We start from the raw sequence: 25,483 nt of genomic DNA on the forward strand, positions 1-25,483 counted from the left end.
TGGATTGGGGCAAGGACGAGGTGGCAATGAGGTTGGCATGGTGCGAATGCACTGGCATGAGCACCAGATTGATTCTGCTGGTGCTTTAGCACTGCACCAACCTGGCTATTTCCAGTCTCCATCCTGGTATGCAGCAGTGACCCAGCTGGAGGGAGGTCAGTTAAAGCAGAATAGCCCCACCTTGCCCTACATCTAATTTGTAGGTATCAAATTCGCCATCTAATTACCTCTGCTGGAAAAACACACACACTTGCACTGCCTATCAGACTTCTGAGACTGGAACGCTGCTACTTATGAAACAGTAAAACAACTAAAGGCCTGGCTACTTACTGGATTAGAATGAACCAGCTGTTGGTTGTTGGCAACTCCTGTGAGAGAAATGACTGTAACGATGGAGTTGAAAACAAAAGAGAAAAAGAGATTTTTATGCAAAGTGATCCTCTGGCAACTCAGGCTCCTGAAAGTAAACATACACAAGAGGAAATTAATGTGGATGGTCAAGAGATTTGCAACAGTAGCAATGCAGTTATATGCTGGAATACAGTAAACCAAGAAAGGAGCAAGCATTTTGCCTGTGCACATTCCTTTATAGTACAAGCAATCAAACTAGGAAGCTTCCAATCAACCATTGTTTCCTGTTTCATCCAAGTCAGGAAACTATGGCTACTGCACTTCAGCACAAGCCATGGCATTAAAACAACTTCAGACCATGGTTTAAGTTCCTGGTTTGTTCTGATACTGATAACCATAGTTTCCTGGCTAGGATAAAACACGAAACTATGGCTTCCTGGTTTTATTGCTTAGGCTATGAAGGGAGGAGCAATGAAGCCGTATGGGCAGGGAAGAGATTCAGTCATATTTTGGCTTACTGAGCTGAGAAATGAATGTTCAAACATGGCCAATGTAAATTGCTGTTAAATGTGAATGCATCAGCAAAATTTTTTTTGAAATTCCAGTCGTCATTGCCAATAGTTCAAAATAATTTTAGATGTGAGAAATGGAATGATTTATATGTCTTGGTGATTTATTTTTTTCCATAATAAAAAAACTATACAAAGTCAGGGGAAGAGCAAAATATAAACAGAATTATACTTACTTAAAATAGGAGAATATGCCAAGGGAAATCAAAAGTGAAACTATTGAAAGGCTATGACCAATGATAGTGAGATAATACAAATTCAGAGCTGTCTGCAATAAAACACAGAGAATAATAATAATAATAATAATAATAATAATAATAATAATAATTTATACCCCACCCATCTGCCTGGGTTTCCCCAGCCACTCTGGGCAGCTTCCAACAGAATATTAAATGCAATAATATATTAAACATTAAAAGCTTCCCTAAACAGAAGATGAAACCCCAAATCCCATGAACTAAATAGGTACAAAGCATTCCAAGGTAACACAACTAGTACAAAATAGGCTATTATTAATAGTTCACCTCACTACTGTGACTGTCAACACCAGGGACAGGGAATCTGTGGTCCTTCGGGAGTTGTAGGATTACATTTCCCATCATCCCCGACCAGACTGGCTGGTTTCCAGCAATATCCAGAGGCCACAGTTTTCCCATTCCTGGCCTACGCGTTTAGAGTCCTTAAACCAGCTTCCAAGGTTGAGCTATCTGAGTCACCATTAAGAACCATCAGGCTGGTGGGCATGAAGGCAGGGCAGGTTGAGTGGTGGCGTCGCGTCTTTAGATATCCCCCTCCAAGCACCTCATTTGCCTCCCCCATTTCAGGGAGCAATCCTACACATGCCTATTCAGAAAAAGGTCCATTGAATTCAGTGCTGCTTACTCACAAATAATAATGGTAGCCTTAAACCCAGTGGTGTACCGTGGTGGGCAGTGACCCGGGGCGCAAATGTCTGAGGGGGCGCAACCTGGTGCCCTCACGACAGGCTTCCTCATCAAGACCGGAGCCATGGGCCAGGACTTCATAGCTGGTGAAGGGATGCCTGCATGTGCCCCACCCAGAGCCGTCTCATCCATTGGGGCTGGTGGCGCGGCGCACCAGGGCGCAATGGCCTGGAGGGCGCCTCCGCCCTCCAGCCCTGCTGGCAGCGCCTGCCGGCAGCACCCTCTGACTCCCGGCAAGGGAGCTGGCCGGCCACGCCACGCCCTCTGGCTGCCCAGCAGAGCACAGGAGCTCTGCGAGCCCTTCCAGCGCTTCCGGGACAGGAGGCAAGGGCAGCCGGCTCGCGCTCCGCGCGCAGCCGCCCGCCCGCCCGATGCAGCGCGAGCTGCCCAGCCGCGTCGCGCCGTCCACCCTCGCCTCCCATCCCGGAAGCGCTGGAAGGGTGCGCAGAGCCCCGCGCCGCTCCAGCGCCACGCCCCTCATCTCCCGCTCGCCCACCCCCCTCCCAAGGGGCGGCAAGCGCGGGAGGGAGGCGGCGGAGAGGCGGCATGGCGGGGGCGCCGGAGGGATAGCCGCGCCAGGGCAGCAGATCCCCTTAAGACGGCTCTGGCCCCACCCCTGGGCAGAGAGGGAGGGAGGGGGAGGGCGCCAATGCCACCCACCGAGGAAGGAGGGAGGAAGGAAGAGCAAGACACGAAATCACTGCCAGAGCTATGTGCATTGCTTAGAGCGCCTCACTGCAAGCACAGGAAGGTGAGGCGACATAGCGGTACTCCTAGCTTCGTGTTTCTCTGCCTTATCTCTGCTGACAGGTTGTGGCTAGTTTTAGAGAAAAGACTCCCTGGATTAGACACTGGCCAGCGAAGGGACTGACTGTGGCCCAGTCCACCCTGCCCCACCCCGGGTGCCAGCAACCCAAGCTACGCCCTAGCTCAAGCCAGCGATAGATAGTTTCCGTTTCGCTGAGCTTCTTGTTGATTTGCCAGGTGTTTTATTATTATTATTATTCTGTTTTCTTTCGCTACCGCTTTCAGTAGTTTATTATGTGGTTTTTCTATATTGTTAAATTTTTTGCTGTCAGGCACATTGGACACCGAGCTATAGGGCTAAATAAGCTCCTTCAGATCCAAAGACCCCCGAGGCCCCTGCCCCCCACCTCCACACCAAAAATAGCTGTAACAGGAATCATGTTTAGCCTTGTTCAACTTTGCTTATTTGCAGAAAGGCTTCTTTGAAGCCTGGGGTGGGGTGGGGTGGGGGGTGGGACTGCATTTTGAGAACAGCAGCCATTATTTCATACTGCAATCTTCTTCTTTTTTAAAAATACTCGTCTGCTCTTGCATAACATGAGTTTACTTTATTGAGTACAGCTATGCATTAAACTTGATCCATCTCATATTGAGCCCATTATGAATGTTCTGCAAATGAGTGTGCTTCTAAAGTGCTTCGATGAAATCCATGTGTACCGCAGGAGGATCTTAAAACGGCAAATGAAAGACACCTAAATAAACTGTGATTGACATACTGAACTGATACTTTTCCATCAGTGTTTTTTTTTTAAAAAAAAAAAAAGAGAGAGAGAAGGAGAAATAAATGGAAGCTGGTGCAAATGCAGATGAGATAATCTGATACTCCTGGTAAATGGTGGAATATATATTTCTGAATTAATCACATCTGTATCAAGCTTGGAGTGCATCTGTTTGCGAAATTCAACGATTGGCAAATAGTGGTTAAGGGACTATGCTGTGGTTCTCAGCATAAACCACTTAGTAGTAGTAGTAGTAGTAGTAGTAATAATAATAATAATAATAATAATAATAATAATAATAATAATAATTTATTTGTACCCTGCCCATCTGCCTGGGTTTCCCCAGCCACTCTGGGTGGCTTCCAACAAAGATTAAAAATACATTAAAATGCCACACATTAAAAACTTCCCTAAACAGGGAACATTAGGACATTGACTGGGAGATCCCATAACTCTGCTTGATCCCTAAAACTCTCTTTGGGAGATTCCCAGGTTCTGTGTTGGTGAGGCATTCTAGGACTAGTCCAGTTCTGCTGACGGCTGCTTCTGCCCCTCGTGCCGGAAAGCAGAGCTGGCCTCCATGATCAACACAAGTCCAAAAAATGTATTCACTTTAAAATCTGGCCTGGGTAACTTATGAGCCATTCTGATGAACCAGAGCCTGCCTCCGGCTATTGCTGTTTGCTGGGACTTCTAAGCACAGAGGGAATCGTCATCAAAGACTTTGCAGGTTGCACAAACATGGGAATAGGGCATGGATAGGCAAACTAAGGCTCGGGGGCTGGATCCGGCCCAATCACCTTCTAAATCCGGCCTGCGGACGGTCCAGGAATCAGCATGTTTTTACATGAGTAGAATGTGTCCTTTTATTTAAAATGCATCTCTGGGTTATTTGTGGGGCATAGGAATTTGTTCATCCCCCCTCCAATATAGTCCGGCCCCCCACAAGGTCCGAGGGACAGTGGACCGGCCCCCTGCTGAAAGAGCTTGCTGACCCCTGGGTTAGGGTATGTGAGGCTATGCTCAATTCTGAGGACCACGAAAGGTGCAGGTTGGTTCTAAACAGAGATTGCTGCATGCCTGCTTCTCCATCCTTTATTTTACAAGAGGCCCTCATGTAACTTGGAGATCATGAGCACTTAGCAGGTTAAATCACACACACACACACACACACACACACACACCGGCTTGCAAGGAAGCCACAGCGATGATCAAGGCCTATATTTATAGACCTTGCAAAATCCATGAGACCAACTGCCCTGTAACCCAATAGGAACTTCATGGGTCTCAAGCTGTCATTAAACGAAACGCGCTTCCCAAACATCAAACACCTTTTAGTTGGCTATGCTCCATTCAACAGAACAGCTTGAATATTAGGATGCCGGGGCAGGGTGCGGAGAGCTTCACTCTTAATGCTCATTGGTAGGATTTGTCCTCTCGCCTGTTCCAAGGAACCACTGGGCAGAATGGCTCAGCACTCTTTCATAATCACTGCCACTAGGCTGTTGGTCCATTATAGTGAATGAGGCACTGATCTACCATGCTCAGTAGGTAAAAGGTAAAGGTAAAGGACCCCTGGACAGTTAAGGTGACTATGAGGTTGCGGCGCTCATCTCGCTTTTCAGGCTGAGGGAGCCGGCGTTTGTACACAGACAGCTTTCTGGGTCATGTGACCAGCAGGACTAAACCGCTTCTGGCGTAACGGAACCCTGTGAGGGAAACCAGAGTGCATGGAAACACCGCCTACCTTCCCACCACAGCGGTACCTATTTATCTACTTGCACTGGTGTGCTTTTGAACTGCTAGGTTGGCAGGAGCTAGGTGGACAGAGTAATGGGAGCTCACTCCATCACGGGGATTCGAACCGCCAGCCTTCTGATCAGCAAGCCCAAGAGGCTCATTGGTTTAGACCACAGCGCCACTCATGTCCCTAGCTCAGTAAACCGTCAGCTAGCCACCTTCCAATGGGCACCAGTTTTCACTGCTTAGGAGATCACAATGCAGAAATGTCTTTGAAGTGGATTCATTTTTAAGAAAAATATTTATTTGGTTTTTCAAATTACAGTTTTACAATCACATATCAAACATACAACATAAAAACAAGATTCCTAAGAATCTCCTGGACTTCCCTCCTCCCCTTTGTGGGTCCTATTGTTAATCATTCCCTCCTGCATCTTTTATGATAATCCAAATCTTCTTTATCTCCGTTATATCCAAAATTCACCATTAAACTACAATCCCACTAACAATTTTAAATGTTTACAATGGTTTTTAAGATAAATTATAATTTCCCCCCATTCTTTATTGAAATTTTAGTCTTTCTGATTTCTGATTCTTCCGGTCATTTTTGCCATTTCAGCATTAATCCATCAAATTAATCTGCCATTCTTTTTTGGCCGGGACTAGAAGTGGATTATTCCACCCACATGCTTCTTGATGCCAGCATAAAGGACTTGACAGTCCTTTAGACATCATTCTCACAAGTCTGCTTGGGCCTGTAAGAACCTAAAACGGAGCAATGAGTCTTCCCAAGCCTTCATCCACCATGGAGAAAGTGGGTTTAAGGATCAAGAAGGGCATAAAGTGGCATAGTTTAGCTCAGTGTTTTTCAACCTTTTTGGGCAAAGGCACACTTGTTTCATGAAAAAAATCACGAGGCACACCACCATTAGAAAATGTTAAAAAAATTAACTCTGTGCCTATATTGACTATATATAAAGTAATTTTTCAATTTTTCCCACGGCACACCAGGCAACATCTCGTGGCACACTAGTGTGCCACGGAACAGTGGTTGAAAAACACTGGTTTAGCTTGTAGACTGGGAAGTCTAATGTACTAGATTAACTGGCCTCTCCTCTCTATGATCTCTTAAGACGGCAAATGTGTGCTTCGTGGCAGCCAGAGGAATAAGGCATAATAGCCAGAGGAATATTATTTTCACCTGAAGGGCTGAGTGGAGGTTGGATTCTTCCCAATATTTTGGTAAATAATTCAGTGCTGCTGGGGTGAACCCTCACCCACAGTAAAGATATAACAAAAAAGAGACTGCTTCAAGGATTGGTAAGTTTCTGTCACGTTTCTAATGTACCTTTATCAAATAGAAACTCATGAAAACTGCTAATGTCTCCCCTCCTTCCCTGACTAATTTGTGAGCCCCTCTCTCTATAGTATGCACTACTACCTGCCCAATTGGAAGGGGCAATAAAAGAGCCAGGGATCAGCAAACTTCTTCAGCGTTGGGCTGGTCCATCGTCCCTCAGACCTTGTGGGGGGGGGCAGACTATATATATATTTTTTTTTGGGGGGGGGAATGGACGAATTCCTATGCCCCACAAATAACCCAGAGATGCATTTTAAATAAAAGGGCACATTCTACTCATGTAAAAACACGCTATTTCCCGGACCGTCCGAAGGCCAGATTTAGAAGGCGATTGGGCTGGATCCGGCTCCCGGGCCTTAGCTTGCCTACCCATGAGTAAAACCAATAGTAACCATTTGGTAAAGTACTACATGCATTTCAAACTTCCCTGAAATACAAAGGCAGTGAAAAAGAAGGCGCGCTATGCCGTAATAACATCAGTTCCATGTGCTTTTGAAATGGATCCCATCCCCCGATAATATTCATTTTTCAGCCTACCTGCAGTTTATCGTTTACTCCTAAACTACAGCGCGTGTAGTTTGTCCATGTTCTGTTGCTTTCGGGATGTACAAACCATTGCCCATTTTCTTCACAGGTCTTAAAAACTTTCTCTTGTTAAGGAAAATTAAGGGGGGGGACACACACATAGTCATTACTCTTGTTTCTTCTCTGTATTGAACAAGTAGATGTCGGAAAATAAAAGAAGATGTCAAAATTTCAGAGAAATTGGAAAAAAACCTGATCTATCTCATTATTTGACTTGGGAAGTAAATGTGAATATATCACTTGTGGTTACAAAAACGCAATAATGTAGCACAAAGGTTCTGTCCACTCACATTGAAATAGAGAAACATGCATTAAAGTGGGTGCCGAGACTTTGGTGTTGGGCAGGAAACCAGAGAGGGGCACTTCCGGATTCTGCAAGTGACTGAGCGGTCATGTTTTGAACTAGCTCTACACTGTAAAATAGCAATGCACAATAAATAGCCTTAGCAACTGAAGGCTCTGTCGTTACTCATGAGCAACACTTGGGAAAACCCTGACAATACCCCACCCATCTGGCTGGGTTTCCCCAGCCACTCTGGGCGGCTCCAAATAGAATATTAAAAACACGATAAAACATCAAACTTTTAAAAACTTCCCTAAACAGGGCTGCCTTCAGACGTTTCCTAAAAGTCAGGCAGTTGTTTATTTCCTTGACATCTGATGGGAGGGCGTTCCCCGGGGCGGGTGGCACTACCAAGAAGGCCCTCTGCCTGGTACAATGTGAAGGAACCAATGTTGGTCTTTAATGGGCAAAAGAGTGGATTTTAGAAAGGCACAAGAGCATGGTAACTGTGAGACTTGTTCACATTTTAATACATTTCCTCATTGGCAGAGATTTACCTGAGGGGTCAAAGTCCTGATAGTAATCAGGGCAGTTCTGGATGACTGTTTTCCCCAAAGCAGCATCATCCCAGCACAACCAGCCGTCCCATGTCCTATTGCAATGAGGACCTAAGCAAATGACGAGAGAAGAATTTAGGAAGTGTTTGATCCCAAGTCACCATGGGTTGGTGGAAAGGAGCTCTTCCTTGGACATGAGGAATGTCCTCCTGCGGAAGGAGACGTCCTTTGACGGAAGGACTCCTTCCGTTGCAGGAAGCTGATCTTTGGATCGAGTCCAATGGATTTGTAATGGCCACATATCTGTTTTCGAGGTAAACAAAAAACCTTCCCCAATGACCACTACACCTGTTTCATCTGGGCTTTCTTGTGTCCCCAAATAGTGGTGGTGATTTATAGCTATATATTTTTTATGTACCAGAAATGTGTATCTGTGTTTTTATGTTTTTATTTACAGGTAGGTAGCCGTGTTGGTCTGCCATAGTCAAAACAAAACAAAATAAAAAAAATCCTTCCAGTAGCACCTTAGAGACCAACTAAGTTTGTTCTTGGTATGAGCTTTCGTGTGCATGCATAGCAAGAACAAACTTAGTTGGTCTCTAAGGTGCTACTGGAAGGAATTTTTTTTTAAATTTTATTTTGTTTAAGTTTTTATGTTATGAGCTATTTCTATTTGTGTGGGCTTATAGATGAAATAAAGATTTATCTTATCTGGGCTTTCAACCATCACTACCATACCCTCTTGAGTATCTATAGATTACTGGGAATTCTTGAAGCTCTGTCACCCTAGTGCTGAATGCTAGCATGACCAAGAAGCAGAATGCTATTAGCCCCGAATAGTGCTTTTTCTGGGGGTACGCATACCCCTAAACATTTTGTGAATCTAAGTTTGGCCTCACTGAGGGGCAGTATTTCAATATGAGTAGGATAATGAGAGTACCTCTAAACATTTATTTATTTTTAGAAAAAAAGCACTGGCCCCAAAATGGAATACGAGCAAGGTCCCAACTAAAGAAGAATGGCAGCTTAAGTTGACAAAATATACACAATTCGCAGACTTAACATATAGAATAAGAGAACGAGAAGAACATGCATTTAAAGAAGATTGGAAAACGTTGATTGAATATATGGGAAATAATTGCATACGGCTGGAAACGCTGGCAGCATTAAGATAAATTCAACGGTGTAAACAAGTTTTGATGGGTACAATAATGGAATACTGAGTTGGTATAGTTTTTGTAAAATATGCAGGGATTTATGAAATGTAAAATGAACCACGGAAAGAGAAGAATGGAAGTCTTAAGGATGTAAAATGAGTATTTTAAATTGTAAAACGGAAAATTTAAATATATATATGAAGCAGAATGCTAGAGTGAAGCTACATTACAAACTGGTTTCTCTGCAAAATTAGGGGTGGAAGGGTCTGCATGGTCCCATTTCTTTTAGGTCTCGTTGGTTTGCTGAGACCTGCATTCCACACTTTCAAAACCCTGATTTAATTAGGATAATTTCTACAAAATATGTAATTGCATGAACAGTGTGTTTCAGCTTTCGACTCCCTGAGTTTGTTTGCTTCATGTTCTTTCCCTCCTCTGAACTGTTTGGAAGGGATCCTTAATACCATATTTTCCCGTGTATATTATATACTCCCCCACGTATAAGACGCCCCCTATTTTTGGGGACTCCAATTTTGGGGAGGGTTGCCCATAGTTGTTGAGCTTTTTTTTGGGGGGGAGGAATGCAGAAAATCACCACTCACCAGACTGACAAACACTGCCAATCGCACGGGTCACGAAAGCCACAATGCGCCTGCCCGCTCGCCACCAGCAGCCGGCAAGCGCACACGCAATTGCCGCAGTGGAAGCCAATCCACAGCAGCCCTTGCCGCAGCCACCAATCGCCAACCCAATGGACGCAGCAGCAGCCAATCCAAAGCAGCCCTCGCCGCAGGCACCAGTCACCTGCCCAATCGCCGCTGACAACCTGCTGCTCGTGACTGCAACCAATCGCCAGTCCCCCCCTCCGCACTGTGTATAAGATGAGCCCCGATTTTGAACATTGTTTTACAGTAAAAAAAAACACAACCTTGTCTTATACACGGAAAAGTACGGCACATAAGGCATCAAGAGTGCTTTTTAAGTGGAGGCTGGGTGGCATCCTACCAGGAAGACTGTACGAGTCGGTTTCCTGCATTGGCATGGGCTACAACTCTAGAATCCTATAATTACAGTGGTCTGAATGAGATATTATGCTTGCATGGGGATTGCCGTAGTTTTTCAGAATGTAATTTTAAGTAACAACAGATACAATGCTTTCATTCAGAATATATGGGTTTGTTCGGTTTTTTTGTATTTCTTTTAAATAACATTTCAGATTTCTTTTCTTTTTTTTACCTTCATTCTTTTGAGAAGACGTTTGCATAATTTTCTGGTAACATTCAAACTGTGCTGTCATGATTTTGTTCACAGTTACGCTCAGTGCATAGATATCTTCGGTTGCGTTCGTATCCCCTTTTATATAGCCTTCCTTGGTTGCGTTCTCGTCCGGAACCGCCGTGACAAAAATCTGAATAGAAAGGGAGAAAGAAATTGCCATCGTTCTCGGGAGGGACGCAGCATTTCATCGATTAATTTGTTAGAATAAGCGGGGCGAAATATTTCAAGCGATTCAAGAGGCATCTTCCGACAAACTTGGTGGGAGATTTTTTAAAAGAGGTTAAAATAAGTGTACTTGTAAAAACCATTGGTCATAACTTACAAGACTCTACCCTTACACTATTTCTCCTGCACAGCAGGCATGACTCTTTAAATGTAGTTCATATGCCTGTGCCAGTTTAAAATAAGCAGGTGGTTGGAAACACTTTTTGTCCGTATGCAAATTTATGCAAATGCAATCTATTCACTGATTAAATTCCCACAATTAACTAAGACTTAACAAGACTGATTTCCTTGTGAGATAATGACTTTCCACTGCAGTTTGCAACTGGAAATTCACTTTTTAAGGAACAGAAATAATAGTGGGCTCTGTGAAATGTGGCAGTTTCCATTGCCACCACAGATCTTCCTCTCCCTGACTCCTGTTGCCTCCAGCCCCTTCATGCACCCTCAAAATCAGCTCCAGAGGGTTGAGGGCACACAGGGGGAGGAAATAAAAATCCCATTGCAGCAGTGGAACCAGGCGTGTGGAGCATTAGACACAACACATTGTTTCATTGCTGAAATGTTTAAAGCAGGGTTCCCCAAACTAAGGCCCGGGGGCCGGATGCAGATCAATCGCCTTCTCAATCTGGCCGCGGACGGCCCGGGAATCAGTGTGTTTTTACATGAGTAGAATGTGTGCTTTTATTTAAAATGCATCTCTGGGTTATTTGTGGGGCATAGGAATTCGTTCATTACCCCCCCCCCCAAAAAAAATATAGTCCAGCCCCCCACAAGGTCTGAGGGACAGTGGACCGCCCCCCTGCTGAAAAAGTTTGCTGACCCCTGGTTTAAAGCTCGCAGAAATTTATAAATTCATTGACTTGATCCACAGGAGAAATGTCAGTTTTCAGATTATTATTATTATTATTATTTTTGAGGGATGGAGTGTAAAGCATGAAAATCTGAGGCTTGACCTGATTTTGATGGTGTTGGTAACATAATATGCGTGCTTTGCATATGCATATTGAAAAAGAAGAAGAAAAACACCTTTATTATACTGTATGAGTAACTTCAGGGAAAGAAAGCAACTCACCAAGGTCAGAGCTAAGAGGAACACGATCTGCATGATCCAGTTTGTCTCCATCACTCAATATAGCTAGTGTAGTCGTTGAACTGTAGTTCAGAAAAGAAGTGTAGCTGAAATTAAGACAAACACATTTAAAAAAAATTAAATTAAAAAATCAACATTAAACCAAATAGACACTCATAATCTTTCACTGGAAGAACAATAACCAGCCAAAGTTAAGCACTTTCATTTCCAAAAATTTTTTGCCGAAAGGGAGAAATTAAAATATACAGGTGAAACTCGAAAAATTAGAATATCGTGGAAAGGTTTATTTCTTTCAGTAATTCAACTTAAAAGGTGAAACTAATATATGAGATAGACTCATGACATGCAAAGCGAGATATGTCAAGCCTTTATTTGTTATAATTGTGATGATTATGGCGTACAGCTGATAAGAAGCCCAAATTAACAATTTCAACTTTGGGGTTTTCATCAGCTGTACACCATAATCATCACAATTATAACAAGCAAAGGCTTGACATATCTTGCTTTGCACAATATATCTCATATATTAAACTCCAGTAGCTAATGAAAACAATTGCATACATAAATGGACTTTTCCATAATATTCTAATTTTCCGAGTTTCACCTGTATGGTTAATTGCTCCCATTTTAGTCAACTTAAAAGTGACAAACTGTGTACTAAATATTTAGGGTGCTATTCAGTTATGGAACCCCCATGCACAACAGACCATTGTTTCCACAAGTGGACATTACCCTTCTTCCCCTCCACCTTCCTATCTGCCCCTGCCATGGACTATAGTGCCAATCAGGGGGCAAGGGAATACCCTGCAAGTCGAAAGAAGGAATAGTACACAAGCCAGGACTGAAATTGTGGAATTTGTAAAAAACAAACAAACAAACAAACAAAACCCACAACCCAAACCCAGAAGCTTTCCTCTTGGGAATGATGGGATCAGACCTAAGCAATACAGAAATTCATTTATGTATGCAATCAGTACCGCAAGAATGATATTTGCCCCAAAATGGGAAGAAGAAGAAGTCCCGACGATAGATGAATGGCTGCAGAAATTCATGGACAATGCAGAAATGGCGAAACTTGCCGGAAGGATAAGAAATCAAGACAACAGACTTTCTTTCTTTTTTAATCAAGGTATGGAAATCGTAAACAAATTAAAACATTAGCAGGATTACTGTAAAAACTTGCATATATGAAATGGATGAGGAAAAGAATTGACAGTGTCTATTGGGATATGCAGAAAAGTGGAAAGAGGAGGGCAAATTCATGGAACCGCTGAAAGAGGGGGAGGGAACTCGAAGTTTGATATGTGAGAATTGTTTTAATTTCTTTGTTGAAATGTTTATTTGTTATAAATGAAGGTCATAAATAAACTTCTTTAAAAAGGGGGGGGGGGCGAAATTGTGCTGAATAAGGTTGCTTCCCCTTCCACATCAACTGTCACCGGTCCCATAGGAATGCATTGAAATTTAATTCCCATAGGAATGCATTGAAATTTTCGTCTTGCGAAGCACGGCCATAGAAAAATCCGTCTTGCGAGTCACCTAAAAAATTGCAAAACCCTTTCGTCTAGTGAGTTTTTCGTTGTGCGAGGCATTCGTCTTGCGAGGTACCACTGTTCATGCAATCTCCAGGATGTCACTGAATACTAAGTGTGTTATGTAAAGGTACAGGAAATCAAAACAAAACTTTAAAAAACAAAAAACAAAAATGTCTTTGTTTTAATCAGCTTCATTTTACTTTAATTGCTCGCTCGCTGGTTTCAGTAGAGACCCTCTGCTGCATTCCGATGCCCATAACTTTGGTGTTTTCTGTTCCAACGGCACCAAGCGTGCAGAATTCTACGACTCTCTATAATATATTTATTTTTAAAAAAATTAACACAAAGAAAAAAATACACATATACCAACAACAAAGACAAAAACAAAAACATACAGATATATCTTATACCTAATATTTATTCCTCACATTGTAAATTGACTTCCTCCCATCTCCTCTTCCCGCTTTCCTTGTCTATCATCTTTAATAATTTCTAAACATCTTACCAAAACTTATTTACTATAAAACTTACCTAAATATTTAATCTTAACCATTTTTCTTAAGTCCTATTCAATTATCTTAAACACTTAACCTTACTCTAAATCTACAGTAGAATTCTACGACTCTCTCAGGGCATCAAACTTGAAAATTTCAGCCAGACTGGGCAAAAGGTCCTTGTTTTTGAGAGCCAGTGTGGTGCAGTGGTTAAGAGTGGTAAACTTGTAATGTGGTGAACCAGGTCCGCGTCTCTGCTCCTCCACATGCAGCTGCTGGGTGACCTTGGGCTACTCACACTTCTCTGAAGTCTCTCAGCCCCACTCAACTCACAGAGTGTTTGTTGCAGGGGAGGAAGGGAAAGGAGATTGTTAGCCGCTTTGAGACTCCTTCCGGTAGTGATAAAGCAGGATATCAAATCCAAACTCCTCTTCTTCTCTTCTTGTTTTAGAGGTGATGAAAAAGGACAGGGCACCCGATAAGCTTCCTTTTAGAGGAGACCGATCCTCTTCTCCAGATTGTACCTTTGGCGTTTTCCAGACAAACGGCACGAAATATTCACACGTTGAACTGCTACCTCTGTGCATCGTGCCTGTCAATTTTCAGGCAGTTTGCATGCATACAAATACAAGTGAAAATGAAAATGAACGGGGGAGCATTCATTTGCCCTTTGCCTTTGTTTTTGAAATAAATGCATATCCCTACTGACTGTCAGCTGTTAGACTGAAGGAGAAACAGGAGAGGCATTTTGTCCCCACGCCCAGCTTGTCTGCATCCCAGAAACACCTGGGTCACCACTGCTAGAAATAGATTTTCTGGGAAAGATGGACCTTTGATTCAGAAGCCTCTTTCGTACGTTCTTAACTTGATCTTCAAAAGGAAGGAAGAAGAAATACCCTCAACAACACTGAGCACTGCTCATCCATCCTTCATTGCTTTTGTGGCCAATGGGTGATTTCAAATAGCCATACAGTGGTACCTTGGTTCTCAAACTTAAACCATTCTGGAAGTCCGTTCCAAAACCAAAGCGTTCCAAAACCAAGGCGTGCTTTCCCATAGAAAATGGATTAATCCATCTCAGACTTTTAATAACAATCCCCAAAACAGCAATTTAACATGAATTTTACAATCATTGAAAGCAATGAACAATGTACTGCAGTGACACGATCAATCAGTAGCTGAACTGGGTTCCACACAGTCACACACACACACAAAAAAATGCAAAATAAGTAGCAAAGACAGACAGACCTCAGCGTAACACTCCAAACAGAAGTGTGGCACTCCAAACAGAAGCGAGGCACTAAAATCGGAAGAGCAGCACTCAAAACGGAGCGCGTTCAGCTTCTGAAAAAAGTTCACAAACCGGAGCACTTCCGGGTTTGCAGTGTTTGGGTTCCAAGTTGTTTGAGAACCAAGGTACCACTGTCTTAAGAGAAAACCCACAGAAATAAATGGCCTTGAGTGGGTTTTACGCCAATAGCTAGATACAGTATCGCCCCACAGATTTGCGTTGTTTAAGCAACTCTGTTTTGTACTATGGAAATTGAAATTCCTACATGTCTAGACTCAAGCAGCATTTTCCCATACGTTCCTCTCTCTCTCTAATCTTCAGACTTATTTTTCTCCAACAGTCATGACCTACAAGATAGATTTATGACAGTAAACAAACAGTTGACTCCATGGATACTATTTTGGACAAATACAGATAAAATTCTCCTCAAGCTGGGACTGGGATATGAAGCATATTTACCCAGTTCCAGGCAAGTTTACTTAGACGTATGTGGCATTAATCTGAATGGGTACTACTTCTAAGTAAGTGCATAGCATGATTTCACAACCTGATGTGGTGTCTTTCACAAAAACTTACATATAATGTAGGTCAAAATAGTTATTTATTTTTTAAATCCTGATTTACCTTAATTGTGGTGGCATCCTCTACCAAAAAAACAACAAGTATATAGTGGTTAATGAAGATGAAAGAGAACTGTCAAATGTAGGCAAATGTAGAAAATCTGCCAAATGCTTAACACTTACTGAAAAAAATGACCATGTAAAATGTGTGGACTCTCAGTCTAACCATGCCACCTGGATATAAATGTACTAATAAAATGGGGAAAAAAATAAACGACCAAACACTGCAAAAGCTCAATTACCCTCATTCAATTTCTTCACTGCAAATTGACACTAATGGCAAGAGGTAAGAAGGGAGTGACGGTTTAACAAAAATATTGAGTATTAGGGAATAAAACCATGCTTCTAGGATAGATTTGATGTATGATAAATGCATTTTTGACATATGATTTCACTGCAGCAAGGAAGACTCTGAGAACCAGCTTCTGTTGCTTCATTACTATTGCGAAAGCTAGGCCAGGGGTCCCCAAACTAAGGCCCAGGGGCCGGATGCGGCCCAATCACCTTCTAAATCTGGCCCACAGACAGTCCGGGAATCAGCGTGTTTTTACCATACATGAGTAGAATGTGTCCTTTTATTTAAAACGCATCTCTGGGTTATTTGTGGGGTCTGCCTGGTGTTTTTACATGAGTAGAATGTGTGCTTTTATTTAAAATGCATCTGTGGGTTATTTGTGGGGCATAGGAATTCGTTCATATTTTTTTCCAAAATATAGTCCAGCCCCCCACAAGGTCTGAGGGACAGTGGACCTGCCCCCTGCTGAAAATGTTTGCTGACCCCAGGGTTAGGCAGACAACATGACTTCATTTTTATATGTATCCTTGTCTTTATACTTCCCTGGGAAACCAGCTGGGAGCTGCTGACAGCATCCTGACACACCATGGGGCCTCCCCTGCCCACTCCTCTCCTTGTGTGCCCCCACCTTATCTGCTTCAGAAGGTTGGGAATATCTCTGGAACAGCATGCAGGGAGGGTGGGGAGAATCATTTTGGTGAGCAAAACGCCTCTGGGAAGCCCACAAGCAGGACATGAGCCCAACAACATTCTCCCACTGCTGGATTCCTAGCAAACTGGTATCCCAAGGCATGTTGCCACCATGATTATTAGCCACAAACAACCCTATCCTCCATTCTGATATTTGTTCAGAGGTGAGGGGGAAAGCCTCAAGATCACAGACTCCAAAGAATTGTAGAGTTTGAGGGGATCCCAAGGATCGTCAAGTCCAACCCCCTGTATTGCAGGAATCTCAGCTAAAGCATCTGTGACAGATGGTCATCCGAGCTCTGATTGAAAACCTCCAACATAGGGGAGTCCATAACCTTCTGAGAGGGACTGTTGAACAGCTTTACTGTCAGGAAGTTTTTCCATATGCTTGGTCGTAATCTCCTTTCTTGTAACTTGAAGCCATTTGTTCCAGTCCTAACCCCCAAAGCAGGAGAAAACAAGCTTGTTCCCTCTTCCACAGAGAGCCAGTGTGGTGTAGTTGTTAAGAGCGGCAGACTCGTAATCTGGGGAACCGGGTTCGCGTCCCTGCTCCTCCACATGCAGCTGCTGGGTGACCTTGGGCTAGTCACACTTCTTTGAAGTCTCTCAGCCCCACTCACCTCACAGAGTGTTTGTTGTGGGGGAGGAAGGGAAAGGAGAATGTTAGCCGCTTTGAGACTCCTTTGGGTAGTGATAAAGCGGGATATCAAATCCAAACTCTTCTTCTTCTTCTTCTTCTTCCATGTGAATGATGACTTGGGCTTATTCCTGTAATGTTAAGCTATGGTTTAACATTAAGTCTGAAAGACATCAAAAAACTTTCTAGAGTGATCAGAGTACCAGCTGTTCTCACTAAATGGTGCCTTTCCCCCAATTTTGTGAGGAAACTCCCCCCTCCCCCGCCTTTACCTAAAGATGCTCTTGATGTCCTTCCGGTTGACAAATCCCATTACTTTTAGATTTATTTCACGCAGGTGGAAAATGAACAAAGATATGCTTCAAAACAGGTCCAGGATTCCGCAAAGAAGCCCTCTCCTTTCCTGCGCTGTGAGGCTCTTAACCGAGAACTAGCTTAGAACATCATGTTCCACCTCCTAGAGATGGCAAACCCATTTAAACTGGGTTAACCTTTTGCGGCAAACTATTATCAACTCAGCGCCGTGTTTTTTCCTGTTTTAAAAACATGTCCTCAATGGACATTTAAAATAACTTTCTTTCCTGCGCAACCTGGTGCCAAAAAAGAAGAAGCGAGAAAGCAACACCCTATTTAAAACAAAGCCCTGCTGGAAAAGAAATGCATTGTCATGCTTGAAAGGACACATTTTCCAAACGCTCGCTCTTCCTAAAGGCAACACGCATTCCTTACCGGGCAAAACAATCTAGGAAACCAAAGAAGCTTGTTTCTGAAGAGATAGCATTTCATCATCACATCACCTGACCGAAAAGTTCTCTTTGGGCATTTTACTTGGGTGCAAAGTCAAGATGCAAGCCGGGGGTGGGGGGGGGAGAGAAGAGAAGAAGAAGAAGAAGAAGAAGAAGAAGAAGAAGAAGAAGAAGAAGAAGAAGAAGAAGAAGAGTTTGGATTTGATATCCCGCTTTTCACTACCCAAAGGAGTCTCAAAGCGGCTAACCTTCTCCTTTCCCTTCCTCCCCCACAACAAACACTCTGTGAGGTGAGTGGGGCTGAGAGACTTCAGAGAAGTGTGACTAGCCCAAGGTCACCCAGCAGCTGCATGTGGAGGAGTGGAGACGCGAACCCGGTTCCCCAGATTACGAGTCTGCCACTCTTAACCACTACACCACACTGGCTCTCTTTGGACATGAGTCCAAACACAAACACCCATCTCGGCCTCCCTCCATGAGTTGGGGGTCAATGGGGGGAGAGCAAGGGGGTGGAGCTCATCACACTTTCCCTGCACCCATGTTGGCTTCTGCATGGAAGCGGAATGCCCGAAAACAACTGAAGACTGCAAGACTTTCTTGCTGGTGAATCAGCATTGCGGAATTTTAGCACTTCCTATCGTTATTAACACTCCAGCTCTTGTAGAGCCACCTGTTTAGAAGCAAGCATTCCCCTGAACTTGGGCTCTACTTGTTTGAATTAATTGTTAGGCAACCCTGTATTGGGAAATTTATCGTCTTCCAAAGCAACTACTCTATTCTGAACTTAAAAATGGGAAGCGTAATGCTGGTGGTCAACAAAAGAGGTTTAAAGACTGCCTCAAGGCAAATCTTTCAAAATGTAGTACTGCATAAACACCGACAATTGGGAAACACTTGCCTGTGAGCGGTCTAGTTGGAGAACCAAAGGTGTCATGGGCTTTGAAGACACTCGAACTAAGGACACAAGGGAGAAATGTGCTAAGAGGAAGGCACACTTGGCAAATCCACACCTTGATCAATGTCCCTCACCCGGATACCAATGTCCCCACTGTGGAAGGACGTGTGGAGCGAGAATTGACCTCCACAGTCACTTACGGACTCATTGTTAAAACTGTGTTTATGGAAGACAATCTTACTTGGCTACGAGTGATCGCCAAAGAAGAAGAAGAAGAAGAATGTCTAATGTTTTACAATTTTTTATGTGCTGTAAATATTGTTGTTGTTGTTGTCGTCGTCGTCATCGTCATCATTATTAAATTGATTTGCTATATTGCATTTTTCAATTGCAGATGTTTTCATTCCTTTGATGGAATTATTTTGTTGTATTTTAATTATGCACTTATGCATTTACTTGTGCATTTTAGTTACGTAGCATTTCATACTTGTAAACTGCTTGGAAGCCATTTTACCACGCAAGTGCATAACCTCCAACATTTCACCGATGAAATTAAGGATGGCTTCCAACATATATAAAAACATAACAAAACATTAAACATTAAAAAAGCTTCCTTCAGGGCTGCCTTCAGATGTCTTCTAAAGGTTGTGTAGTTAAGTATCTCATTGGATCAGGGGTCCGATAATTCCATCCTTTAATATTTCTCCGATGAAAATAGGGACGTCCTAAGGAAAAGTGGGACATTCCATGATCAAATCAGAAACCGGGATGGTTCCTGTAAATCTAGGACTGTCCCTGGAAAACAGGCACACTTGGAGGGTCTGTATTATTATTATTATTATTATGATTATTATTATTATTATTACCCCGCCCATCTGGCTAGGTCCCCCAAGCCACTCTGGCCAGCTTCCAACAAATATTAAAATACATTAAAATGTCACAGATTAAAAACTTCCCTAAACAGGGCTGCCTGTGTTACATACAGGTGAAACTCGAAAAATTAGAATATCGTGGAAATGTCCATTAATGTAAGCAATTGTTTTCATTAGCTACTGGAGTTTAATATATGAGATAGACTCATGACATACAAAGCGAGATATGTCAAGCCTTTGCTTATTATAATTGTGATGATTATGGCGTGCAGCTGATGAAAACCCCAAAGTTGAAATTGTTAATTTGGGGTTCTCATCAGTTGTACGCCATAATCATCACAATTATAACAAATAAAGGCTTGACATATCTTGCTTTGCATGTCTTGAGTCTATCTCATATATTAGTTTCACCTTTTAAGTTGAATTACTCAAAGAAATGAACCTTTCCACGATATTCTAAATTTTTAAGTTTCACTTGTACATCAATAAATCAATAAATGATCACTCTGGAACCACCAAAATCCTATTTTTAAAAAAAAGTGTCATGAGGAGGCAGAAAAACTTAAGCCTCTTTCCTAGGAGAAGAATACTTTGTAGAAAACGGAGTACACAGCACTAGCCTAGATTTTGCAAAGCTTGCTTTATGCCCGATAATCAAGCTTGCTGCATCAAAGGAAATGTGCCTCGCAAAGTGCACTTAGCAAAGCAGAAATGCGCTCGCTCTGTATTAAAATGCTTTGCATTGATGCCACCAGCTCAAAACCTGGGCAGCCTTAATAAGAAATGAGAGAACTTCTCTAAAGTTGAAACTGATCACAACACAAGCACAGTTAAAAGCAGGACCAAGGAAAGAGGAATAAGCAAACAGCTGTACAAAAAGAAATGGGATGCGTTTTTCGATTAAGACACGCACCTGCAAATATCAAAGGGGAATCAGATGTCTGTATAAAGTCAAGGGATGCTCTTTGCAAGGGCTGGGGTCAAAAGTGAGCAAATGTCGTTCCAGATTGACTGGAAAGGACCCTTATTCAATACAGTGCTTTTTCTTTCTTTCCTCCCTCAATTAAATGCATTTTTATAAGGAATAGATGTCCCTATGGGTATATCTTCATATGTTAAAAAAAGTCAAAAAATTAAAAAATTAAAAAGTCCTTCCAGTAGCACCTTAGAGACCAACTAAGGTGCTACTGGAAGGATTTTTTATTTATTTATTTTTTGTTTTACAGTATTTTGTTTCGACTATGGCAGACCAACACGGCTACCTACCTGTAAAAAAAAAAAGGTAAAGGTAAAGGACCCCTGGACGGTTAAGTCCAGTCAAAGGTGACTATGGGGTTGTGGCACTCATCTTGCTTTTCAGGCCAAGGGAGCCAGCGTTTGTCCACAGACAGCTTTCCAGGTCATGTGGCCAGCAGGACTAAACCACTTCTGGCGCAATGGGACACCGTGACGGAAACCAGAGCACATGGAAACAAGTTTACCTTCCCGCCACAGCGGTACCTATTTATCTACTCGCAGTGGCATGCTTTCGAACTGCTAGCTCGGCAGGAGCTGGGACAGAGCAATGGGAGCTCACCCTGTTGCGGGGATTCGAACCACCGACCTTCCGATTGGCAAGCCCAAGAGGCTCAGTGGTTTAGACCACAGCGCCACCTGCGTCCCTCTTCATATGTAATTAGTTTAGGAACATAGCAATCTGCCTAATACAGTGGTACCTCGTGCCCCGAACAGGATCCGTTCCGGAGGCCCGCCCATAACGTGAAATGCCAACAACTCAAAGCACTGAGTCTGCGCAGGCGCGCGGCACGATTTGGCGCTTCTGCGCATGCACGAGCGGCGAAACCCAGAAGTAACCCATTCCGGTACTTCCGGGTTGCCGCGGGATGCAACGTGAAAAGACGCAACATGAAGCAGACACAACACGAGGTATGACTGTACAGTGGTACCTTGGTTTACGAACTTTTTTTTTTAATAAGAATTTATTGGGTTTTTTTAAAAAAAGAATGGACATAAAAAATACAAAACATACAAAATACAAAAACTATCACAAAACTACAATACAATCAAGAAAAACAAAACAAAAACACACCTAACAAGCAAAACACTTATTCATCTATACTTATCTTATTTAGAATCTTGTTTTGGGACTTCCTTGCATCCTCTCGTCTGCGTTCATTTCAAATATACTATAGTAGCTTTATAACATTTTAAAAATCTTCTTTATCAACTATTCTTAAACTTTACCTAACATCATATATCTAAAATATTATTCCTAACAAAAAATAATACATAACACAACTCTACCTTCTTATATCCTATTTTAACCTAACTTATTATTACTATCGCCTAAAATGTCCTCTGATTCCAATTTCAAATATCTAATTTTTCACGTCGTTTCAAATATTCTTTAAATTTCTTCCAATCTTCTTGCACCTTCTCCTCCCTCTGGTCTCGGAGTTTTGGTTTACGAACTTAATCCGTTCCGAATGTCCGTTCTTAAACCAAAGCGTTCTTAAACCAAGGCGTGCTTTCCCATAGCAGCAGGGCGGGGGGGGGACTCAATTTACAAATGGAACACACTCAACAGGAAGCGGAACATGTTCTGCTTCCAAGGCAAAGTTCACACACCAAAACACCTACTTCTGGGTTTGCAGCATTCTTAATCCAAGTTGTTCATAAACTAAGCTATTCTTAAACCAAGGTACCACTGTACAGAGTCTGACAAACGGTACATCTGCTTGCCTGCCTGTTGTAACTAACTCTGTAATTAGAAAGGGAAAGGGCAATTCATGCCTACACTCATTTCTATTTGCAATGTGCTGCCTCAGTAATTTGACAAAAGAGCTGATCTGCTGTCTTTAGGATTTCAGAGCCAAAATGAAACTGAGTGGTACTGACTACATGATTATTAGGAACACTCTCAGGGTCCTTGAAAGTGCAGGAAAGAATATTTTCTTGTTCTTAAGATAAAGAAATCACAGGTACCATAAGAGAATGATGGGAGCATTCATGGTGAGCTTCGACACCTCTTTTTCTGGAAAAATAGCACTGTGTTTTTGAGAAACAGTGAAATATCATAAATTCTGAACAAAATAAAAATAAAAAATTCCTTCCAGTAGCACCTTAGAGACCAACTAAGTTTGTTCTTGGTGTGAGCTTTCGTGTACTGGAAGGAATTTTTTATTTTATTTTGTTTTGACTATGGCAGACCAACACGGCTACCTACCTGTAACATAAATTCCGAATTCACTGAAATTGATGGCTTTTATATGTACAGTGGTACCTCAGGTTACATACGCTTCAGGTTACAGACTCCGCTAACCCAAAAATAATGCTTCAGGTTAAGAACGGAAATCGTGCTCTGGCGGCGCAGTGGCAGCAGGAGGCCCCATTAGCTAAAGTGGTGCTTCAGGTTAAGAACAGTTTCAGGTTAAGAACGGACCTCTAGAACGAATGAAGTTCTTAACCCGAGGTACCACTGTATGTTGTTTTTCTGCAAGGAAAATGCTGCACCAGTCATATCAAAATAGTGTTCTTTGCCAATGATACTAATCCAATCAGATAGCAAACGGTTGAATGTGACTAAGGGAGCAGTAGAGCTCAGCCTGAATTATGGATACATACTGCCATATCTCCTGATCATGATTGAACTGCCCTGCTCTCAAATAAACCTAAGCAAGGATAAAAGCATCATTGTGTTGTTTGGTTTGCCCTAAAAGTACTCAAGCGTAATGCGCGGTGCAATGAAATTAATGCGGTGCCCTCATAAACCATAGATTAGAGCCGGCACTCTGCAAACAAACACACCGCAAGTGAAAAAAGGCAGCAAATGCACTGGTTTTTCCAGACTTTCACCAAATGGCCCATGTAGACAAGAATGTTTCAAGGTTCAATCGAGGGATTAATGCCCAGTGAAATAACACAAGTGACCTGATGGCTTGCACTACGTTGTGAGAGTTTATGAATCCACTGCAAAACAGTGTATGAATGCTACAGTCTATTGGAGACATTTGATCTCTAACAACTCATTTATTTATCACTTGATACTCTAGTAAACTAGCTCTTAGTGAAACCAGAGGCAGTTACTGGGGAGGGGGGGGGGAGAGGACACTCCTCTCATTCCTTCCAACATTCCAGTTTCCAGTTCATGCAATGCAACATTTGTATTTATTATTATGATTTCTGTACTTGTCCACAATGACTGAGTGAGACTGTTGGCCCATCTAGCTCAGAAAGCATTCTCTAAAGTTTCAAGGCATATCCCAGCTGTAACGGATCTGCCCTTAGGCAGGGTATGGTCAGAAACCCCAGCGTGTGAAGAGTTAAGGTTCCGCCTGTTTGAGTGGCAGTTCGCTCGCAGGAGGCGGGACTTTTCGCCCTTTAAAAAGGAGGGAGCGGCAGTTGGTCAGGAGGGAGAAAGAGGGAGTGAGTGGTGACTGAGGGAAAAGAGGGTTAGAGACCAGGATAGTGGTGGGTAGGTTAGGTTAGGTCGATGGTTTAGTATGTTATAATGAATAGAAAACCTTTTATGCTGTTATGAAACTACGTTTCAACTTCTGATTCCCTGAAACCGTTATGCTCTAAAAAGAAAATAAAGACTAGTTTTGTTGCTATAAGTCAGTCGTCGTTGATTCTTGGGTCCAGCGGGTTATAAACTGCTCGTGAAGAGGTGAACCCAGGGAAGAGTCCAAACTGTCCTGCGGGGTGTTAGTTTGTGTCTTAGGGGTTTCACTCAGGTGGGGCTGGCGGGCTGAAACATTGTGTATGCCACTGAGTTGCTAAAAGGGTTTAGCAGACTGCTACAGTGAGGGATCTAGAGAGAGAGAGACCCTGGGGCTGTAGGCAACAAGGTGTTTAACCCCTGGAGCCCAGAGCAAGGATTATAAACGGCCGCGGCAGCTGGACAAAACCACTCTGGTTACTAAGATACTCCCGTTTTGTAACTACCAGGGAGTTAACTTCATTGACGGACCTCCGAGGGACAGGTGGGGTGGCTAATTAGTCTGACCCGGAACACCTGAGCAATAAAAAAATAAAAATAAATAAACTTAGTAACAGGGGAGGGGAGTGTGAAAGGGAGGTTCGTTGCACCAGCCTTACCTGAACATGCCAGGGATCGAACCTTTCACCTGCAGTTAGTACAGTCTGGGGACTGCTCGATCCTGCATGTTGCAGAAATGGAACCCAATGCAGAAAGACAGTGCAAACAGTGCCTTCCATAATTCACCAGAGTGCGAGCAGCCAAAGCGGAAGGTTGCATATTTGAATGCTTCCAGACTACAAACGCAACAAGGAAGACTCAGTCAAAACACACCCCACAACGGGCTGCTGTTCCACAGGCAATGAGTCCCCGGTGGAAGAGTGAATTCAAACTTACTTCCTTCACCCTGCAGCCTAAATTGGTACAGTCCGGGGAGGGGGAGGGGCGGAATAGCAAATTGACCAATGAATACAGGCATGTGTGCACGGCACATAGGATATTTTCTTCACTACACGATGTTTGACGAAGAATGCCAACGTCAGTCTCTGAAAAGCAGGCACGACGCTGGGATGGATTTGAGCTGAGCTCAGATGCTTAAGGCGTGGTCGTGAGAAAGTCTGCTGCTTCTTAGACTGGGCCCCTGAAGTCCAATTAGCATTCTTCTTAAGTACAAGCAGATTTCCACACACACACACACATCCTTTAGTGTTACTCCACCCTGTCGCTCTACCTGACAACGCAAAGCAACAATATTTCCCCTGA

At 42.9% G+C, this 25,483-nt stretch overlaps 1 protein-coding gene across 1 annotated transcript in view; it reads right to left on the reverse strand.

Moving 5' to 3' along the window:
• The window catches only part of CALCRL (calcitonin receptor like receptor), a 78,428-nt gene that overhangs the window by 17,076 nt on the left and 35,869 nt on the right, over positions 1–25,483 (reverse strand). Inside the window, exons 2-7 of the mRNA XM_033168493.1 lie at positions 11,648–11,751; positions 10,309–10,480; positions 7,916–8,026; positions 7,028–7,140; positions 1,097–1,188; positions 331–457 (exon numbers count right to left, since the gene is read on the reverse strand). Of these exons, the coding sequence (XP_033024384.1) occupies positions 331–457; positions 1,097–1,188; positions 7,028–7,140; positions 7,916–8,026; positions 10,309–10,480; positions 11,648–11,698 (666 nt within the window). The 5' untranslated portion in view covers positions 11,699–11,751. The remainder of the gene's footprint in view (positions 1–330; positions 458–1,096; positions 1,189–7,027; positions 7,141–7,915; positions 8,027–10,308; positions 10,481–11,647; positions 11,752–25,483) is intronic.

The sequence above is a fragment of the Lacerta agilis genome, chromosome 1 (assembly GCF_009819535.1).
Source record: "Lacerta agilis isolate rLacAgi1 chromosome 1, rLacAgi1.pri, whole genome shotgun sequence".
Classification (NCBI taxonomy): Eukaryota; Metazoa; Chordata; class Lepidosauria; order Squamata; family Lacertidae; genus Lacerta; species Lacerta agilis.